The sequence below is a fragment of the Penicillium alfredii genome (genome assembly GCF_028826965.1).
Source record: "Penicillium alfredii strain IBT 34128 chromosome Unknown utg000005l_segment0_segment0, whole genome shotgun sequence".
In the NCBI taxonomy this organism is placed as follows: Eukaryota; Fungi; Ascomycota; class Eurotiomycetes; order Eurotiales; family Aspergillaceae; genus Penicillium; species Penicillium alfredii.
In genome coordinates this window covers 2,793,889-2,811,316 of record NW_026622702.1, presented here as the reverse complement: position 1 = coordinate 2,811,316, position 17,428 = coordinate 2,793,889, and the positions used below count along the sequence as shown (strand labels likewise).

The 17,428-nt window shown below is 47.6% G+C and overlaps 5 protein-coding genes across 5 annotated transcripts; 4 read left to right on the top strand and 1 right to left on the bottom strand.

The window, feature by feature from the left end:
• Nucleotides 1-111: 111 nt before the first annotated feature.
• On the bottom strand, nucleotides 112-1,830 carry NUU61_004478 (uncharacterized protein; the record flags this gene model as incomplete). Its single annotated transcript, XM_056655060.1, has 6 exons — nucleotides 112-502; nucleotides 583-767; nucleotides 825-1,241; nucleotides 1,298-1,426; nucleotides 1,482-1,510; nucleotides 1,563-1,830. Coding segments are annotated over 6 exons (1,419 nt in total), but the record flags the coding sequence as incomplete, so codon positions are not given.
• A 1,384-nt stretch (nucleotides 1,831-3,214) lies between these two features.
• On the top strand, nucleotides 3,215-4,731 carry NUU61_004477 (uncharacterized protein; the record flags this gene model as incomplete). Its single annotated transcript, XM_056655059.1, has 6 exons — nucleotides 3,215-3,344; nucleotides 3,404-3,639; nucleotides 3,696-3,889; nucleotides 3,953-4,295; nucleotides 4,353-4,473; nucleotides 4,529-4,731. 6 exons carry the CDS (start codon nucleotides 3,215-3,217, stop codon nucleotides 4,729-4,731), a joined length of 1,227 nt encoding a protein of 408 aa, XP_056513086.1.
• Nucleotides 4,732-4,923: 192 nt separating this feature from the next.
• On the top strand, nucleotides 4,924-5,474 carry NUU61_004476 (uncharacterized protein; the record flags this gene model as incomplete). The annotated part of the gene is made up of 2 exons (XM_056655058.1): nucleotides 4,924-5,058; nucleotides 5,169-5,474. 2 exons carry the CDS (start codon nucleotides 4,924-4,926, stop codon nucleotides 5,472-5,474), a joined length of 441 nt encoding a protein of 146 aa, XP_056513085.1.
• Nucleotides 5,475-11,924: 6,450 nt separating this feature from the next.
• NUU61_004475 (uncharacterized protein) lies at nucleotides 11,925-12,397 on the top strand (the record flags this gene model as incomplete). The annotated part of the gene is made up of 2 exons (XM_056655057.1): nucleotides 11,925-12,027; nucleotides 12,054-12,397. The coding sequence occupies 2 exons, from the start codon at nucleotides 11,925-11,927 to the stop codon at nucleotides 12,395-12,397; spliced, it is 447 nt and encodes a 148-aa protein (XP_056513084.1).
• Nucleotides 12,398-14,617: 2,220 nt separating this feature from the next.
• NUU61_004474 (ABC transporter) lies at nucleotides 14,618-16,941 on the top strand (the record flags this gene model as incomplete). The annotated part of the gene is made up of 7 exons (XM_056655056.1): nucleotides 14,618-14,646; nucleotides 14,873-15,120; nucleotides 15,177-16,184; nucleotides 16,237-16,281; nucleotides 16,339-16,524; nucleotides 16,581-16,747; nucleotides 16,819-16,941. The coding sequence occupies 7 exons, from the start codon at nucleotides 14,618-14,620 to the stop codon at nucleotides 16,939-16,941; spliced, it is 1,806 nt and encodes a 601-aa protein (XP_056513083.1).
• Nucleotides 16,942-17,428: the final 487 nt, after the last annotated feature.

Below are 17,428 nucleotides of genomic sequence, written 5' to 3'. Positions count from 1 at the left end.
CCCACGTCAAGAGTTTGGAAGATACAAATTAGTCTTAACCGCCTCAAGTATAATATCTGTCTCCGCCGATGACCTCCCCTTTCAGAAGAGCTAGACGCCATCTAACGATGTCTAGTAGTAGATCGGGTGCTCCGGGTCTGTGAGGTCAAAGACAACACTAGAGTGAGGCTTGCCACCACCACGGTTCGCAAACTCCTTATTGAAGTCGATAGTGCGGTTGAAATGCAAGCTGCCATCCTTGTTGATATCAATGTACAGCGCCTTGAAGTCAGCGGGTGTGTTGATCAACCCGATCTGGCCGGTCTGCACAAAGTAGTCGGTGACGACCAGGTGCTTCTGGTCGGGCGTGACCTTGATGTAATGCGGGCCAACGGTGGGTTGGTCCTCGTCGGGATCGTCGAGACGCTTGACATTGTCCAGGTCGCTGATATCCAGGGCTGCGATGTGGTTGGCGGTCGTTAGGGTGAGGTAGATGAAGCGGCCGTCCTGACTGATGTCGGTACTATTTGTAGAAAGGTTGAGGTTAGCTTTACCTCTCTCACTGCGGCAAAAAAACTTCGGGTTTGTTGAAAGATTACTCACTAGATGGCAGTGGTGTCACGGGCTTTCGGCCCCAGGTCGTACAGCTCCTTGATCACACCCTGCTTGCCGTTGCCGTCCTTGCGCAGCGGGTAAATCACCCACACCTGACCGAGATGCACGGCAGTGGCAAGGGCAGCCGACTCGGGGTGCCCGGGAATGAACTTGACGTCTTGGATACCGCCACCCTAGCGAGAACTTTTAGTAAATCTCACTTTGGATTTCTTAGGAGGGTTCAAACTCACATCGGGGATGGTCAGCGTGCTAAGAATCTTCCTCGAATCAAGATCCCACAGACGCAGGGTATTAGCCCTCCGGATGCCCGTGCTGGGCTTCAGGATAGAGATGGGCTCCACAAAGTCAGAAGTCAGGATGAGCTTCTTCTCCCAGTCGATGCTGAGACCATGGGGCGAGAACTGCTCGCCGAGAATGTTGAGCGTGCCTTCGACGTCTTCAGGCCACTCGTGGATGATGTCAAAGTTCTTGTCCGTCTCGATGAGACGGCCCGGTGCGGTGCCCACTGCAGAGCCCATATATGTGATGAAGAAGCCTCCATCCGGCTTGGCCCGGACCTCATCTGCAATCGAGCCGAGAATAGCCCGGTTGCTTTTGAGGAACTTGGGGCGGTACGGGTCACTGGTGTCGAAGTAGAATCCGGTGTCCTGGGGATGGGTCAGACGTGTGGGCCCAGATTCAAGGGATGCAAGAGCAAACTTACCTGAGTCTTCAAGAGAGACAGAAGCCCTCCACCCCACAGGGTCTTGCCATCAAGAGACGGGCCAAGGTGGTGGGGGTCGTTGCCACTGCTGGGCACGTCGGTGACCCACAGAAGGGTGCCGAAGGTGTCCTGTCATTTGGTCAATACATCACTCGTACACTAAGGGCCAAGGGTAACCACATACATCATCAAGACTGTATGTAGCAAGGAAGTCTACCAGCTTTTGTTAGTAAACGTCTCAAAGACACGCTATTCATTGACATACCCTTGTGGTTTTTGTCACCAGACCCGGTCCAGAAGTATCCAATCTTCTTGGGCTTGATGTTGCTGCCCTCAAAGGGAGGACTCTTGAGGGGTGGAGTGGGCACCTGAAGGATGGGCAACGGAGGGGCATTGGTCGTCAGAGGGTCCGTCACCCCAGGAATACTGGGGATGAGCGGCGGCAGCGAAAGACAATCCGCAACGGAGAGCAAAGACGCAATGGAAACGAGAGAAGGCTTCATCTTGTTAGATCCAATTATATTGAAAAGGGGACTTGAGAAGAATTGCGATGTTTGAGCACATTTGAGAGGAATACCTCATCATTTATATACCCGAGCCGGCTTTCTAACATCTTCAATCTCTTGTTTCCTTCTTCGTCTCCCTGTCACCTCCCCTCTCGCCATCGACATCGTCCAACCTAAGCACGCAAGAGGGTCAAATCCCGGCTGTTGATGGCTTTTCAGTAGTCCATGGCTATTGTGATCTGTGGAAGGGCAAATCCCGGTATCGCAAGGTCGACGCTGTCCGCAAACACGACGACTTCGAGTCATCTCGAGGAGCCGATCACGGCCGTGGTGTTCCCAAAACCTGGTTTCCTGCAGAGCCAAGTGCTCCTCAAGTTGATCGGATGTCGTGATCCAGCCTGATCGTGGCTTCTGAATGGAAAACTATAGCTCACGGACAGGGATTCAAGGACAGTGGAGATCAATAGTCGGAACCCAAAAATGCGCCGTCAGCAATGCGAGATAGAAGGTCACAGTGCCCTCCTCCCCGTGGTGAACTTGCGGGATTCTCGTCTGCAGTCTGTGGCGAAATGACCACGAACTAGGGCAAGGTCAATGACTTACCCGATTGGGAAGAGCCACCGCCAACCTGGCAGGAGAGAGTATACTTCTCCACTTCTCGATGGCATCAGCAGACTCCTGTTTGCTGGAAGATGGACCCTGCGGGGGTCAAAGCGAAGCTTAGCTCCATTCTCGGGGGAACTGTCCACCACCGAGCCCGCCAAGAAAGCCAAGGCTGGCCGGGGGACCAGTCAGTCAAGCAGCGGATGAGGTGATTCTCAATAGACCGAACCTCTCTCTCTTTCTCATTTCCCGCCAGATGAGCCACTTCCCCAAATAATGAATCATGGACCTGGTAGATCGCTTGTCAGGTCCCTGGATCGGCGGTCACAATTTCTCCATGCGGATCGTCTTCACCCGCAAAACCATGAGGGATGTCGCCAACATGCCAAGGAATGTTGTTATACTTGCAGTCAAACCTTGCACAGGGTCTGTGGTTAGTCTAATTTCGACCATTAACACCTGCCCGGCCTTTTGCCTGGCTATCGCGCGGGATTTGAAATTATGACCGGCCTCTTTGTTGCATCACGAGTTCCCGACCAGTCAATCTCTCGGCGCATAAGGAAGAGACTTTCAAAATCAACATTCACCATGATAAACATGCGAATATCGCGATATCGGAAGATGATGTGGTGATTGACTTTTCCCGCGCTCTGGTCGCTTCTACTGATCAAAGAGGGGAAACAAGACCAGGAAACGTATATATAGAGGCGTGGGATACAGGGCTTCGAAGCCAAGCCAGACCAGGCCACATCCCATTGGTTTTCCCCTATATATTCATTTCTCACTTGATCTTTTCTGTCCCTCCAAGATGAAATCCGAAAGCCTTGCTCTTCTCGGGTTCTTCTTCTCCTCGGCCCTCGCCATCCCGAAGCTCGAGACGCGACATGAGTCGCCCAATGAGCAACCCATCCATGGTGGCAAGGGTGCCCCTATCCTCGGTTAGTAGGGACATGCCTTGCCCGTCATGCTAGTTTATACTAACTGTTCCTGGTCGCAGGCGGTACCAACAAGCCTATCGATAAACAAAACCCGGACCACCTCCGTACCCCCAGCACTGACAACGGGTTCGTGCCTAATGTCAAGTGGAGCTTCTCTGAGTCGCAGACCAAGCTGTTCCCTGGTGGTTGGTCTCGCGAGCAGGTCATCCAGGATCTCCCGCAGAGTCATGATATCGCCGGTGCTCAGCAGCACTTGAAGAAGGGCGCCATCCGCGAGTTGCACTGGCACCGAGTGGTAAGTGTTCTCAGATCTTTGTCTTCACCCCAATAGGTGCTAACTTCACTGAGCAGGCCGAATGGGGTTTTGTCTACAATGGTTCTCTACTTTTGACCGGAGTTGACGAGAACGGCGGCTTCACCACGGAGAAACTGGAGACAGGCGATATCTGGTACTTCCCCAAGGGTGTGGCACACAATGTCCAGGGTCTGGACGAGGAGAACGAGTACCTTCTCGCCTTTGACGACGGTGACTTTGAGAAGATTGGGTAAGTCGGCTTTTCTCAATACACGAGACCCATCAATACGATCAACCATGCTAAATCTAATAGAACTACCTTCATGGTCGACGACTGGATCGCCCATACTCCCCCTGAGATCCTGGCCAAGAACTTCGGCGTGAGTTCCGACGTCTTCAAGACCGTGCCTAAGAAGTTCCCGTACATTCTGAACGGCACGGTCAGTGAGGATTCCAAGAAAGCACCCGAGGGCACTCTAAAGGGCGACAGTTCGTACGTCTACCACACGTACGAGCACAAGTCGGAGCCCGTCCCCGGTCACGGTGGAACTTTTCGCAAGATTGACTCAACCAACTTCCCCATCTCCAAGACCATTGCTGCCGCGATTGTCGAACTGGAGCCTAAGGGTCTGCGTGAGCTGCACTGGCACCCCAACGTGAGTGTAGTTTATTACCAACTGCATTGGAGCAATGCTAAATATAATATTCCTTAGGCGGAGGAGTGGCTTTACTTCCACCAGGGCACTGCTCGTGCGACGATTTTCCTTGGTGACTCCAAGGCGCGCACATTCGACTTCACGGCTGGCGACACAGCCGCATTCCCGGACAACAGTGGTATGTAGCTTTCCACTAAACCGTGGGTATAGAAAATACTGACCTTTAAACGCAGGCCATTACATTGAAAACACCTCGGAGACTGAGAGGCTGGTCTGGATTGAACTCTACAAGAGCGACCGCGTGGCAGACATTTCTCTCTCCCAGTGGCTCGCCCTGACCCCAGCTGACACCGTCGCTAACACTCTGAAGATTGACATTGACGTAGTCAAGAGGATCAAGAAGGAGAAGCAGCTCCTGCTTCAAGGCAAAAAATAGATGCTTCTCCTCGCAGCTGGGAGTGGTTGCTCCAAATTTTCTATACTGGACTCTTAAGTTATTACTATCAATCATTATCTTAGTTTAATTTTATCACTTTTTTCTCTTTTACCTCCTCCCAGCCGAGTTCCTAGTATTGGGAAATCCCTAGTCTAGGACTGACTGATGCTTTCATCCCCAATCCACAAATCAATGCAGCTCAAATCAATCAGTCACCCATCTGCTTTCAAAAAAACCCACACCAAGGCGACTGCTCCAGCTGCGACGCCAGACCGTCAGTACGATCCGGCAAGAGACTGTAGCGAAAACGTTGGACAGGATTCAGTCGTGGGTCAGGGCACTGATCTACCGAATCCAGAGAAAATTCACTTGTATGATCAAGGGTGCCGCCTCGAGGAAATTGAGCAATTCGAAGAATGGCTTGACCGGGTTACTAGAGTCCTCAGAGAATTTGGGCTCAACTTGTTGACCCGGATTTCCCACGGCCCAAAACAAGCGACCCGAATGAAAAGATGTGGAAGGGACTGTCCCGCAGAGACCAGATCTGGTTGGTATGGAACATGGAGCCAAAGTTCGTCAACTGGATTACGCCCCGTGGATTCAATATCGATTTTGCCAATTATTTCATCCGAGAAGCCAAGGAGGCGCTTGGCAATGGGGGAATATATGCGGTGGGCAATGCAGTTCACTCCTGCCTTGACCCCAGATGTGCAGACTTCCCGACTCCCGAGGGCTACATCTAGGCCATTCAGGCCAACTTTGCCCGATGTCGCACTTTGGGAATCCCGCTTTAGCCCTACCTGGTAATTATCCATATGCTCCGACAACCCAGGCCAGTGATGGAAAGCTACATCAAATCCAAATACATTGTCTTGAACTCTAGGGACAATCCTGTTGAATCCTTCTCGGAGTCAGACTTCAGCACGATGTGTATGAGTCTGATCGGCTATTGCCATGTCTGCCAACCTAAATAGGCTTGTTTTGCTTACAATCAGGCTGGAAGGTCAAAACACAAGAGCACCGATTGTCGGGAAAAGAAATCACAAAATTGGTCTTTCTGCGATGAATGGTCCATGACAAAAGCTTAACAGCCTTTTATGTTCAATCACTCCTTTTCCGCACAGCAGAAGACCCAGGCAGCTACGAAAATAGCCTGCTTTCATCCAAGTCCAATGGCCCAGCGATTCGATCGGTGAATAGAGAACAGTGACTGGTTGATGTGTGATCACGTGAGACGATGAGGACTTTTCAGGAGTCGATGCTAAAATAGAGCGATTGGTACCCAAGGCCAATATGCTAGCACTGTGTGGATATTTGTCTTCCATAGCTATCTTCACTAAATTCACTTGTCCATCCATTCTCTCTTTATGTGCATCATCATCATTGTTTGCCTCGAGCCAAGGTCGCTGCTTATTCAAAGTTGACAGATATAGTACGGGAGTACTCATAAAGCCATTAACTGACACAGGTCAAGTAAAAAGATCCGTGAAATCAACTTTCCCGTGCCGCATGGCTGTTGTGGTTCTTTTGTGTCACACTAAAGTTGAGACTTTTTGCGGGAGGATCCAGTTAACACGTGGACCTGCGGCCCGGCCCGCAACCATCCCAAGAAAACGTTGTTTTTACATGTTCGTGAAACCGCGTGCGGTTGAAAACAAAATCACCATCGGAAAGCATAGTCATTAGTGGTTGGCCACGCAGAATGTATCACATGCATCACACATATGTTGCAGTAGTATAACATGATTTTCCTGCTAGACGGATTGTTATTCTAACCTCGGCGTTTATTATGCGCGACATCCATCAGGATTCTCTGAACCCTAAATTAGGTCCACGCCATGTGGGGGATCACGAGGGGTTGTTCTTTGGCCGTGGAATATACTGTCGAAATTCGTAATATAAAGGTGTTCTGTAAGAAAGCGCAATGCGATTGTCACTGTATGATTGTACATAAATAAATCAGTAATTGAGCAAAGCCAGTGGTATAGGAAAAAAGACTGACTGATATATGATGGTCCAACTTGTTTCAATGCATGCTTTTGCTTTTATTATTCACCAGAGTAGATAAAGAAGAAGAATTAATATAGAAAAGAGCATAATAAAAATCTGTCAGTAGATACGCAGAAGAATAAGGGGAAAGGGGGGCAGAGAAAGGCTAGGCAGATCAAGATATGAGGGAATCTGAAGGAAACACAGGGAATTTGGTAGAATCCATCCGAAGAAGGGTCAGGAGACAAAATAGGCGAAATGAGGAGCCGCAGGAAAGGGGGGAGGCTAGGTAAATGAGCAGTGAAAAACTAAAACGACGGCGGAAATTAATGGTGGAAACGACAGCAGCAACGAGGCCGCGCTAATGTATGCATGCTCCTCTCACTTTGCTGCCCCTGTTCTCTGCCAAAGTTTGACGAGGGAAAATAATTCAAGGAATTTGAATGAATTAATAAAAGCCCCTTCGATAAAATTCTGATTTTGTGATAGCCTCTCACAGCTTGTCGATACTTAGCAGGGATCCGCTCTGCACAAAGCGATCAGGGGCCCAATTCCCCACCAAACTATATCTGCCTTGATTCGGAAGGTGATTCCCCAACGCCCCCGTATACCGATTTTTATGTTTTATTTATTATTTATTATTTATTATCTTCTGTTTGTGTTCCAGCCTTGAAAGACACCCCCGGAGCCATCTCGCCCCGGGCATGCCTGTCCCTAAGTCCAAGATAGGAAAATTTTTGTATTGGTGAATCTGCGACATGTTCATTCTGCGCCGCCCAGAATAAGGCTAGACACAAATCAGACCGGGTCGTCGGCAGTAAACAGCAGCTTCAATATGTCTCTATACTCGTTTCTTGCTACTGCAAGTAGAGGTGTTTGAAGCGTAAACGTAGGTTGAGCGTATGCCCTTGCTGCCAGGGATTTCTGAACAGACTCCAATCGGCCATTTTCTGCAGCTTAACTCGATACCGAACTGCTCTATAGGCGTATCCCGCAACGATAAAGATAGGGACTGAGAAGCATGTAAAGGTGACGGTTTGTTTGGACAAGTAGGTATATGTATTTTGGAAACTACAGGTGCTCTGCAATCAACAACCACAATTCATTTGATAAATAAAGCTACATATTGAAGAGATTGGCCTGATTGCTTTGCAATCTACTCCGTATGCGTATTCAGGATGATGGTTGTAGTAGGTAGGAACCCTCCGGTCGCAGGAGCCGTAAGAAGTAGCCCAAGAAGAATAGGGGTCAGTAGTTCTAGATCTCAGGGGCTTGATATTGCAAGTTCCTATACATACAATATACACTAAGTCCACGTATCATTATATATATATTATGGGTTGTATGTACAGTGACGGTCCATAAGTTTCGACAACACGCCCGCCCCACATATCTACACCGCCTATACCGCCTACCAAATATATCAACCCCCGAATAATTTTTCTTCTACTATAGATATCTCGGTCGGAATTGACGCTACGATCGTATTTTTTTGATATATTTTTCTATATATTTTTATTAGCAGTATATTATATAATATATGTATATGGGTCATTATTGTCGAAATTTATGGACCGTCACTGTACGCACTGATCAGCACCATGGACTTCGTTATATGATATTTCCATAGGGCATGTCACAATGCCTGGTGGGGCTGTCCACTCTCACTAATGAACGTACTGTATCTCCTGAGAAAAAATGGTCCAAGTCATATATAGCGTATTCACTTGAATACACTACAATACATAGGCACAATATTTACCTTCCGCTAGTCAGATCGCAGAGCGGCAGCGGTAATACTGACAAGAGCAAGAACCAGCACCTTTACTGAAGTATACTGTTCTCCCTACACGTGGGCCTAACTACCTGCTTCTTTTTTTTTAGATATTCTTTCCTTCCATAAATCACGAGCAACTCATTAGTGAAATCGAGCTAAAATCAATCTCACGATACTCAGTATTCTTTATCTTTCGAGGCTACAGCTATAGATTAATCACCTAGCCAACCCGATTCACAGATATATAGCAAAAGACAGACAAATATTTTGTGGCACCGCTTTCTGTACCCCATTATCACAACCTTCCATTCCTGGCAGCACTGTCGGAACCCTGAGTAGTTCCGACAGATATACAGAGGCTATGTTCTTTACCGCAGGTTTACTACGACCACAGAACACAGTGTCAAAAGCTCTCCCCTCAATTTTGAATAGACACAGAGCTGGAAGCTCACATATTTTCCCCTGCCCTTCTTAGAAGTGTCCAGAAATTTGATCATATAGGTCCACATACATTGATAGGGTTGACGACGTCGCAGACCTTCAGGACGGGGGGTTCTTCTTTCGGGTGAATAATATATATATCCTGATGGGGGTTTGTGTGATTAGCAGCAGTAACAAAGGTAATGAATCCTGGCTTAAGGTAACCCACCAGATTAATTTCGTCAATTCGTGGATAAGGCCAGATTATTTCCCGAGCTTTCTCGACAACCCAACAAAGATAATGCACAATAGGGTTTAGGATAGTCGCCGTAGCCATGATTGTTGGTTCCAAACCCAAGGTCAAAGAAAATTGAACAAAGACAAACCATGATTTGGGGTTTCCTTTCCTTATATGCAGAGCTGCCGCCTGTGCAGACCTGTCCAGGTGTCCATTCATCTCTTGCTCACGTTGGGGCAAAAATATAATTTAAAAAAAAGAAAAGAAAAAACAAAAACAAAAAAAAAGTCCAAAAAAATTATACCTTGCTCTCGTGGCCGTGCCAGCCCCAATCAACCCACAAGATGGTAGCGTCAACCCGGTGGAGCCACTGCTCCCCTTTCCTCGGGACCATGTATATTGATGGGACCGAACCGGAGTGTTGGTAGAAGTGATGGTAGATTGCATAGACAAAATTCATGATGACCTAGTGCTTCTTCTTGCTCAATCTTTGTCTCATTGCTCGTAATGACAGTCACAGCAACATATACACAATGTACCCTAAAATAGACGCCTCACAGGGAGTTCGTAAAGAATTTGTATCCACAAATTTCTCGATGAACAGTGACTCCTAGAAGATAGGGAATAGTGGACTTCTTATGATAGATGTGATTCTTTGGATTATATTTTGTATTTTTCTGACTAGGTTGTTGAATCTCTGGGGATCTTGGGTGAAGTTCACTGGTATCGCAAACAATTAGACACAATCAGGTCTGCAGCTTCTTTTTGGTTGCAGGGGTCTAGGGGACTACTATTATTTTGTTCGCGTTTGAATCTGCGTCCGCTTCGCCACTAGATAGCCAACTTGGCCCCTATCCCGAATAGCTCTGATCCTGCTGAACGTAAGTCTTGCTTGGCGATACAACGAGGGCCTATTTGGGATGAGAAGAAAAACCCCGAATATCTTGGATGATCACTATGGTAATCATCTAATGATGTGGGTGGCTAGCGTCGATCCACCTGTTTTCCTGGGCTAACTAAAAAAGCCAAAACCCAATGGGTGTTGCCATTTTTGGTTAGTATAGCTTTTGGGGCCAAGAAGGCAAGATATTATATTTTCAACAATTGAAGGGCCCCAGATAATTCAGAGGGTTGGTAAAGGGCCAGGCAGAGAGAATCAGGGAGCAAAATAAAAAGGCAGACATAATTAAGAGAGTTCAAGGGAAGCTGTCAAGTCGTCATCGAGAGGAAGAATCTCTCTTCCTGCTTACCTGGTCTCTCTGCTCTATAGGTGATCTGGGAAGTGGTGGAAGACTTCTGATTATATGTTGATAGCCCAAAGAAATATATCAGAGGATAGTTCCCTGAGTTTACTTTTTCAAAGGTTATTGGCTTGAGGTTGGCAAGTCCTGTCAGGGGAAGAGAAAAGGCGAAGGAAGACAGAGAATGGGAAAACTGGGACGTATTACCATGTCCAACAGTTAATTAAGCGCAAGCTGTATGCCTATTTCTGCTAGGGTTAGGGATCATTATTCAATCTCCTCAGTGCTTTCTCGAGGTTGCTAGGGTGTACTATTTCGCCAGTGAAATAGTGTTTGAAAATAGAGAATGATCAACGTATATACAGCCCCTATCCAGGGCTTACTAGGGTGCATAGCCTCATGTGTGAATCATTGCCTTACATTGTATAGAATAACTTTTTTTTTTAAAAAAAAAAAAGAAAATAGTAATAAAAAAAATAAACAAAGGGAAACAAAGGGAAATAAAGGGAAACAAGAAATAACCTTAAAAAATATAAAAAAAACTAAGGGACAAGAAAAGGAACAAGGCCTCCCTAAGGATCTGGAAGAAAAACTGACAAAATTGTCACTTAATTGTCGCTGAATTCTTGATGAGCAGTTGTTTCTCGTGGATCCGACCCTGTGGAGCTTCTTGTCAAGATGTTCGAGAACCTAACGCACGCCGAGTCTGACCACACGTAAGAAAACGAGGCTGGGTGGGATATACCCTGCATTGTACTTTTAATCACCCGGGTGGTGTCCGGTATTTTTCTTTTTCGCACTCTTTCCTTTTTTTTGCCCCCACCCTTGCAAGATGAGCTGCCTTTCTCGATAGGCGGCAACTTGGCCATCAAATCCTGCGGATCGATGATCTCTGTTTCTTCAAAAGCAGAATCAAAGAATAAAATTAAAATGACCTACAGGCAGGATTGCACCCCCGGGTCCAGCCTCCACGCCCCTGGTGGGCCGTTTTCTGCTTTCTCCCCGGGAACTATATGCTTCTGCTCCCGGCTCTTTTTTATCCCCGACCTCCCCTTTCCCCTTCCATACTTGATTAATTGAGTTATTTATTTATGCACCTATTTATATATTTCATTTTTAGCCCGATAAGAGTTTTCAACGGCCACGGAATTTCCTATATTGGCATTCCGACTTCCCAACCCGACCACCTACCACTTGAGGGGGGGATGAAGCCAGAACACTGGAATTCGAAAACCATGTTACCTTCAGTAAACGGCGTTGGTTAAAGAGCGCCTGGAGCAAAAGGAATGCGTGAACCAAGGGCCGGAGAGTCATGTTCCATAGTGAGTGTTGTTTAAGAAACTCAAACCGAATGCTGAACGCCATTTTTCATTTTAAGGCTTCTACTATTCTTGCCCAAGACTTACGGTCCAATTTTCCATGAACCCAATGCCCCATACAACCTCGATCCTCGTTCTCCTTCCATAAGACCAGCAAGTTATCGAGAGCGATTCCCAGACTTGAGATCAGTCCACAAATCCACACTCGCATGTACCAGCAATGGCTTTTTGCCTTGTACCACAGATCAAAGACAGGCTGTCTGGCCCAAGATGTGACGATCACCTGGGGTTCTTTCGCGCCGAAGGATCGCGGTATTATAGGTCGATTCTTCATGCAGGAATTTTGCTCGATGATCTGTCCTACGCACTGCGGTCCTCTCGCGGCAATGATTGTTCGACGGATTTGAATGGCGCCATCGACCAAAGATGCCAGTTGATCTTGCCCGGAAGACCAGCACGAGGAATCGGTCGACAGGGGAACTACTCCCCATGGATTTCCAAAGGTTGCTTCATGCTCGAGCTGGCGCTGGATGTTCATAATGATGCCGAAGTCTTGCTTGCAGCATGGATCTCGCTTGGCTTGCTGGTAAAGAAATGCGATGACAAGGTCGTGCTCAGTGTCTTGAGCTCCGCGGTTATGGGCCTTATTTACCCACTTGTCAACGTGGGCTTGGGGGATTAAAAGCGTCTTGCTGGCTCATCTTGAGGAGGGGCGTGTTATATTTCTGACAATCTGCCTGCGGGAGCCGTTCAAGGAAACCACCCAGCTTGCACGGAGGGTCTCCTTATAGCGCGCTGCGATCTTGTGGCTATTACCCCTACAGTGACTGCACTCGGCCGGTATTATTTCTCGCAGCTCCTGCTTCAACTTTACCGGTGGCCGAGTACAGAAGTTCCACTGATCAACTTTCCATCAAGAATCGCACAATAGGTTTGGGCGATTTGAAGCATCGCTGATAAACTGTCAGGCGTCATGGACAACATGGATCATACTTTTTATTTTGGGTGGAATACCATGGGAGTCTTCAAATGGATGCTGAATCTTGAATCTCAGAATACATCCACCCAGCAACATCACGGTTTGAATTATCAGCACGTTGTCCTGCAATATTCCAGGAAAGCTTGCCTTGCCGAAGATAAGCTCGAGATTTACGGGTTTAAGGATCTGCACGACTTGCTCCGGTGATGGAAGGTTCACTGCTGCTTCTACCCGTTTATTGAGCTTTATGCCTTGCCATATTTCTGGTGTGCGAGAATGCTGCCGTCGGAGCTTGAGCGACGTGCGCTGTTATTAGCAGTGTGAGTTTTAATTCCTGGTCTTCATCAATTGAGCTGGCAGTTCTTACCCAAAAATTGAGTCTTGTATCCAAAACAGGCCAGTGGACGAGTAAGGCCTGTGCCGTCGAGCGAAATTCCTCAAGTTCACGCTTCCCATGGAAGACCAGAGTGAGACTATGCTCCAGAGATCGAGACAGCCCTCTGTCGAGCACATTTAATTTGAGGTCCATATTTTCCATATAAACAGAAAGCCGAACTTATGTTATATCGGAGGTCATCGACGGTTGCTGCCCGATTAGCACTGAATCAACCCTCCTCTCTCCCTAATAGGTTGGAAGACCCACCGACAATCAGCTCGTTATCTCAGGTGGTCTTACTGCCCCTAGAAGGATTCGTCGAACGTGGAGACTCGAAATTGAGAAAGAGGGGTTGTTGAAACGGAGTTGTTTTCTTTGCCAATATTATTTGAGTCAAGTATATGGCAGGGTAAAAATACAGCCCGTGAATCAGCTTGCTTCTTTTATGATGTCGTCTTACCGGTGTATACACCTCATAGTACGATGATATCTTGTTTTTCCTTCTCTTACTTTTTCGAGTTTGCCTCCAAAGTCTTGACATTTTTCTATCTTGCCAGATGTCTGTTTTTAGGCCGCACTGCGTGCCTCGGATGGCTTGGCATTTACGGGTAAACAAGGCTGGTAATGGGAGTGGGAGGCGGCCCATAAGTGGATGCAAGTGGATCCGATGTTAATTTTAACCTTATTTCAAGGTTGCTTGTGTTGGACATGCTCACTCGTGGGCAGACTGACACTCAATTGATGCCCACGAGACAATAATTCGCATCACTCCGTGTTCTCAATGGGTCGAAATGCCTATACCGATGATCGCCCCAGAGACTGGGTTCCTTCCAAGCGCTTGGACCTCTCAGGAAGCTGTTCATTCTTGTATTGAAATATTCTATCCCTTCTAGTTGTGTCATAAATATGACTACTGCGGAGCTATGCTAATCAAAGATCAACTCACCCTTGCGTTGATCTTTTATCCCTGCGTTTTATACAGACTCGGGCCATCGCCAGGCCTTGTGGAATGCCCGTATTCCTAATTGGGCTCATGTTTGGGGTACAAGGCATGTATATCTCTTCAGGCACGGGATGTCTCAGAATCACAGTGAGAATTAGAAATTGCTGGAAACATACTCAACTCGAGATTCCGGCCAGCCCATGCAAAACAAAGCACGGTCGTATATCTTATTTTTTGCTTTTCCAGTCATAAACATTGAGAAATGAGGAAATGGCCCAGGCATTTCCCCTACCGTCACATCAAGCTACATGGAAACTTCGAGGTGCTTCGGGGGCAGCAACCCAATCCCCCTGGCGGATTCGGACATATGCAACCCAGGATTTTACTGTATGTCATCCACTTGAAATGGTTACGAGGTGCTGACACTCTTAGGTCCAAACAGCACTGCAGAAAATCCCCCAGAGTACTGTCAGCCCACAATTGAGTGCTTAACTATTCGGCTTGGGCAGTTCACAAACACATGTCCTGAGCCACAGGGCATCTATGAACCAGTAGTATGCCCGCCTGGGTTTTACTGTCCGCCTGGTGGTCGAAGCCGGATCCAATGTCCGCCGGAACACTTCTGTCCACTAGGTACAGCCGAGCCCTTTCGCTGCATGAGACTTTCCATCTGTCCCGAGGGTAGCACTAGAGAGTTTCACCTGGTTGGCTTTCTTGCTATCATTCTAGCAGACATTTTACTTTTAGCTGCGTATTGGTTTTCGACTTCTTCTAGCCAACGCATTTGGCGATTTCTTTGTGGGCGCTTAAGATTGCCTTCGTTTTGTCAAGGGATACAGTCACAGCTTCATTGGCTTAGGCAAGGTGAAAAGCAAGCTTACAGTGAAGATTACCAGCATTGCGAGTCAGAAACGTCTCCTTCAGGATGGGAGCTCACCGAAGCCCTCATGCAAAGTCTGGCCCTGAAGGACACTGGGATAGAGATCGGGTTCCGTGACCTAGAATTTCGCCCAGACAAAAAGAATCCACCAATTATCCAAGGCCTGTCGGGGAATATTCCAAGAGGTGCTTTTCTTGGGATTATGGGACCATCAGGTGCCGGAAAGAGTAGGTGGACAATTTTTGGGGGCCTTTTGGATCAAAGAACTAAACTTCGAAAACAGCAACCTTGATGAACATTTTGGCGGGCAAGACCTGTCAAACAGCCGGGATTACAACATTGAACGGAGCCGAGGAGGATCTTTCTCGGTTCAAGCAGCTCGTCGGCTTTGTTCCCCAAGTCGACGCCGCGTTGGCCGAACTTACTGTCCGCGAGAATGTGTTACTTTCGGCTCGCATTCAGCTGGGTGGCGTCAAAGAAGATGCGTTTATCAAACAACATGTGGAATCAATTATGTCCTGCATGGGGCTCGAGCATATTCAGAACAATATCGTGGGAGATCCGACAACAGGCAAGAGGATTTCGGGTGGGGAGCGCCGGCGGGTGAGTATCGCCTTGAGACTTGTGGCTATGCCATTGGCATTGCTCTTGGATGAGCCAACCTCTGGGTTAGATGCCAGCACGGCATTGTCGATTATGAGGCTCCTTGAGTCGATTTCCCGAATGGGCGTGACGGTGGTATGTGTCATTCACCAGCCGCGGGCCGAGATATTCAAATTGTTTCACCATCTTCTGCTTTTGGACCACACAAACCAAGTTTACATGGGGAATGCGGATGATATGAAAGCTCATTTTGAAGCCCGAGGTTACAATATCTCAGATCGCGTCAATCCAGCCGATGCGATTATGGATATCCTGTCTTCGGATACGGAACTCTTGCCTTTCACTGAAGACATCCAAGGCATGGATCCTGTTGAGACTTGCTGCTCCCACGCCAGGACAGAAACCCTCAATGCCCTATCCGAGATGGTTGCTTCGCGAAAGGCTCGCTGGTATCGACAATGCTCGCTGCATCTTGTTCGTGGGTTGAGACAACAAATTCGGCAAACCACCACCTCGGTAGTTGGTTTAATTGTGGGCGCAATCTCAGGACTCGTCATGGGGCTTGCTGTATACAAATTTGACGGCAACCTATTCCATGGCATTTTCAGACATCCTTTTGAGCCCCTGTCCAGTGCAGTGGAATATACACTCGTTCCACAACTGGCTCTTCTTTCTTGTCTTGCCATCAGTAAGATCATTATCACTGGAAAGTGACGACACAAAAATTGATTATGTTCCAGGCCTTGCCGCTGCTCCCGCGGGGGTGGAGACATTTGGAGGAGAAAGTAAGTCCCAACCTGCTACAAAAGCGGTCGAGCGACACTCTTATATCTCCAATACAGAAAACAACTTCTATCGAGAAGTCGATGCCGGGGATTCTCGCAGCGCATATTTTGTGGGCAAAGAGCTGTCGACCATCCCGCGTATCGTTCTGTCCGCGCTGCACTTCACCACTTTCTACATCATCCTGGCTACGCCTGCAATTTCCTTTGGGATGCTGCTTGTGCTAAATATGTTATTCTTTTACTGTGAGTTCCTGACCATGGAGTCAGACCAAAAAAAAAATTAACGTGGATCTCCGCAGGCGTCTACGGTCTTTCCTCGGCTGTCGCCGCCTTGGTACAGCGCGAAAACGCATTGTTCCTCTCACTCTTGCTGTGCCTCATCGTGGGGATTTGCAATGGCTACGGTCCTCTTCTATCTTCTATCAAGTCCTGGAATGTTGAATGGTTCTGGTATCTTTGTCCTGGGGTAGGTTTCACGAATATCAAACCTGGTCGGCCTTTTTCTTCCTTTGACGACCCTCTTCTGACCGGTCCCAGACCTGGTTTGCAGAGGCCTATTTCACGGAGCACGTCGAGCGTTTTGCATATTTGTACGATACTGAATCCGCCGCGAAGTTTACCGGCTACGTCGCGGGCAGAACAGGATTTGATGGAGGGTGATCTCTTCCCTTATCTTGACGTGCGAGAAAGGTCAACTGACGAGTCACGGAAATTTTTAGGATCCTTTTGCTGATAGGAACCGTTTACCGAGTGTTTGCCTATATTTTATTAAGTCTTCCAACCACGCAAGGCTATCGATGGGTTGCTGGGCGCTTTGCGTTTTGAGGGTCTCGCAAAGTAACCGCATGTCTCAATCGAATCTGGACTCGCACGCCTATCCGCCTTTCTCTTTTTCTTTTCTTATATTTTGCATGACACTTCTATTATCTTTCGTCTTCTTCTTCTTTTAGTCAAATATATCCATAGTGGAACACCTGTCCCGGAACATGATCCCCATAAATGTAAAGATTGGATGATCAAATTATATTATAGAATGTGATCCTCTAAGTCGGGATCGAAGTATGACATGCCTAAGAGCCAGTAATTTCGCATTCCATAGCGATCGCCTTCCCCGTACTGTCAATCTTGCCCCAGATAAACATATCTT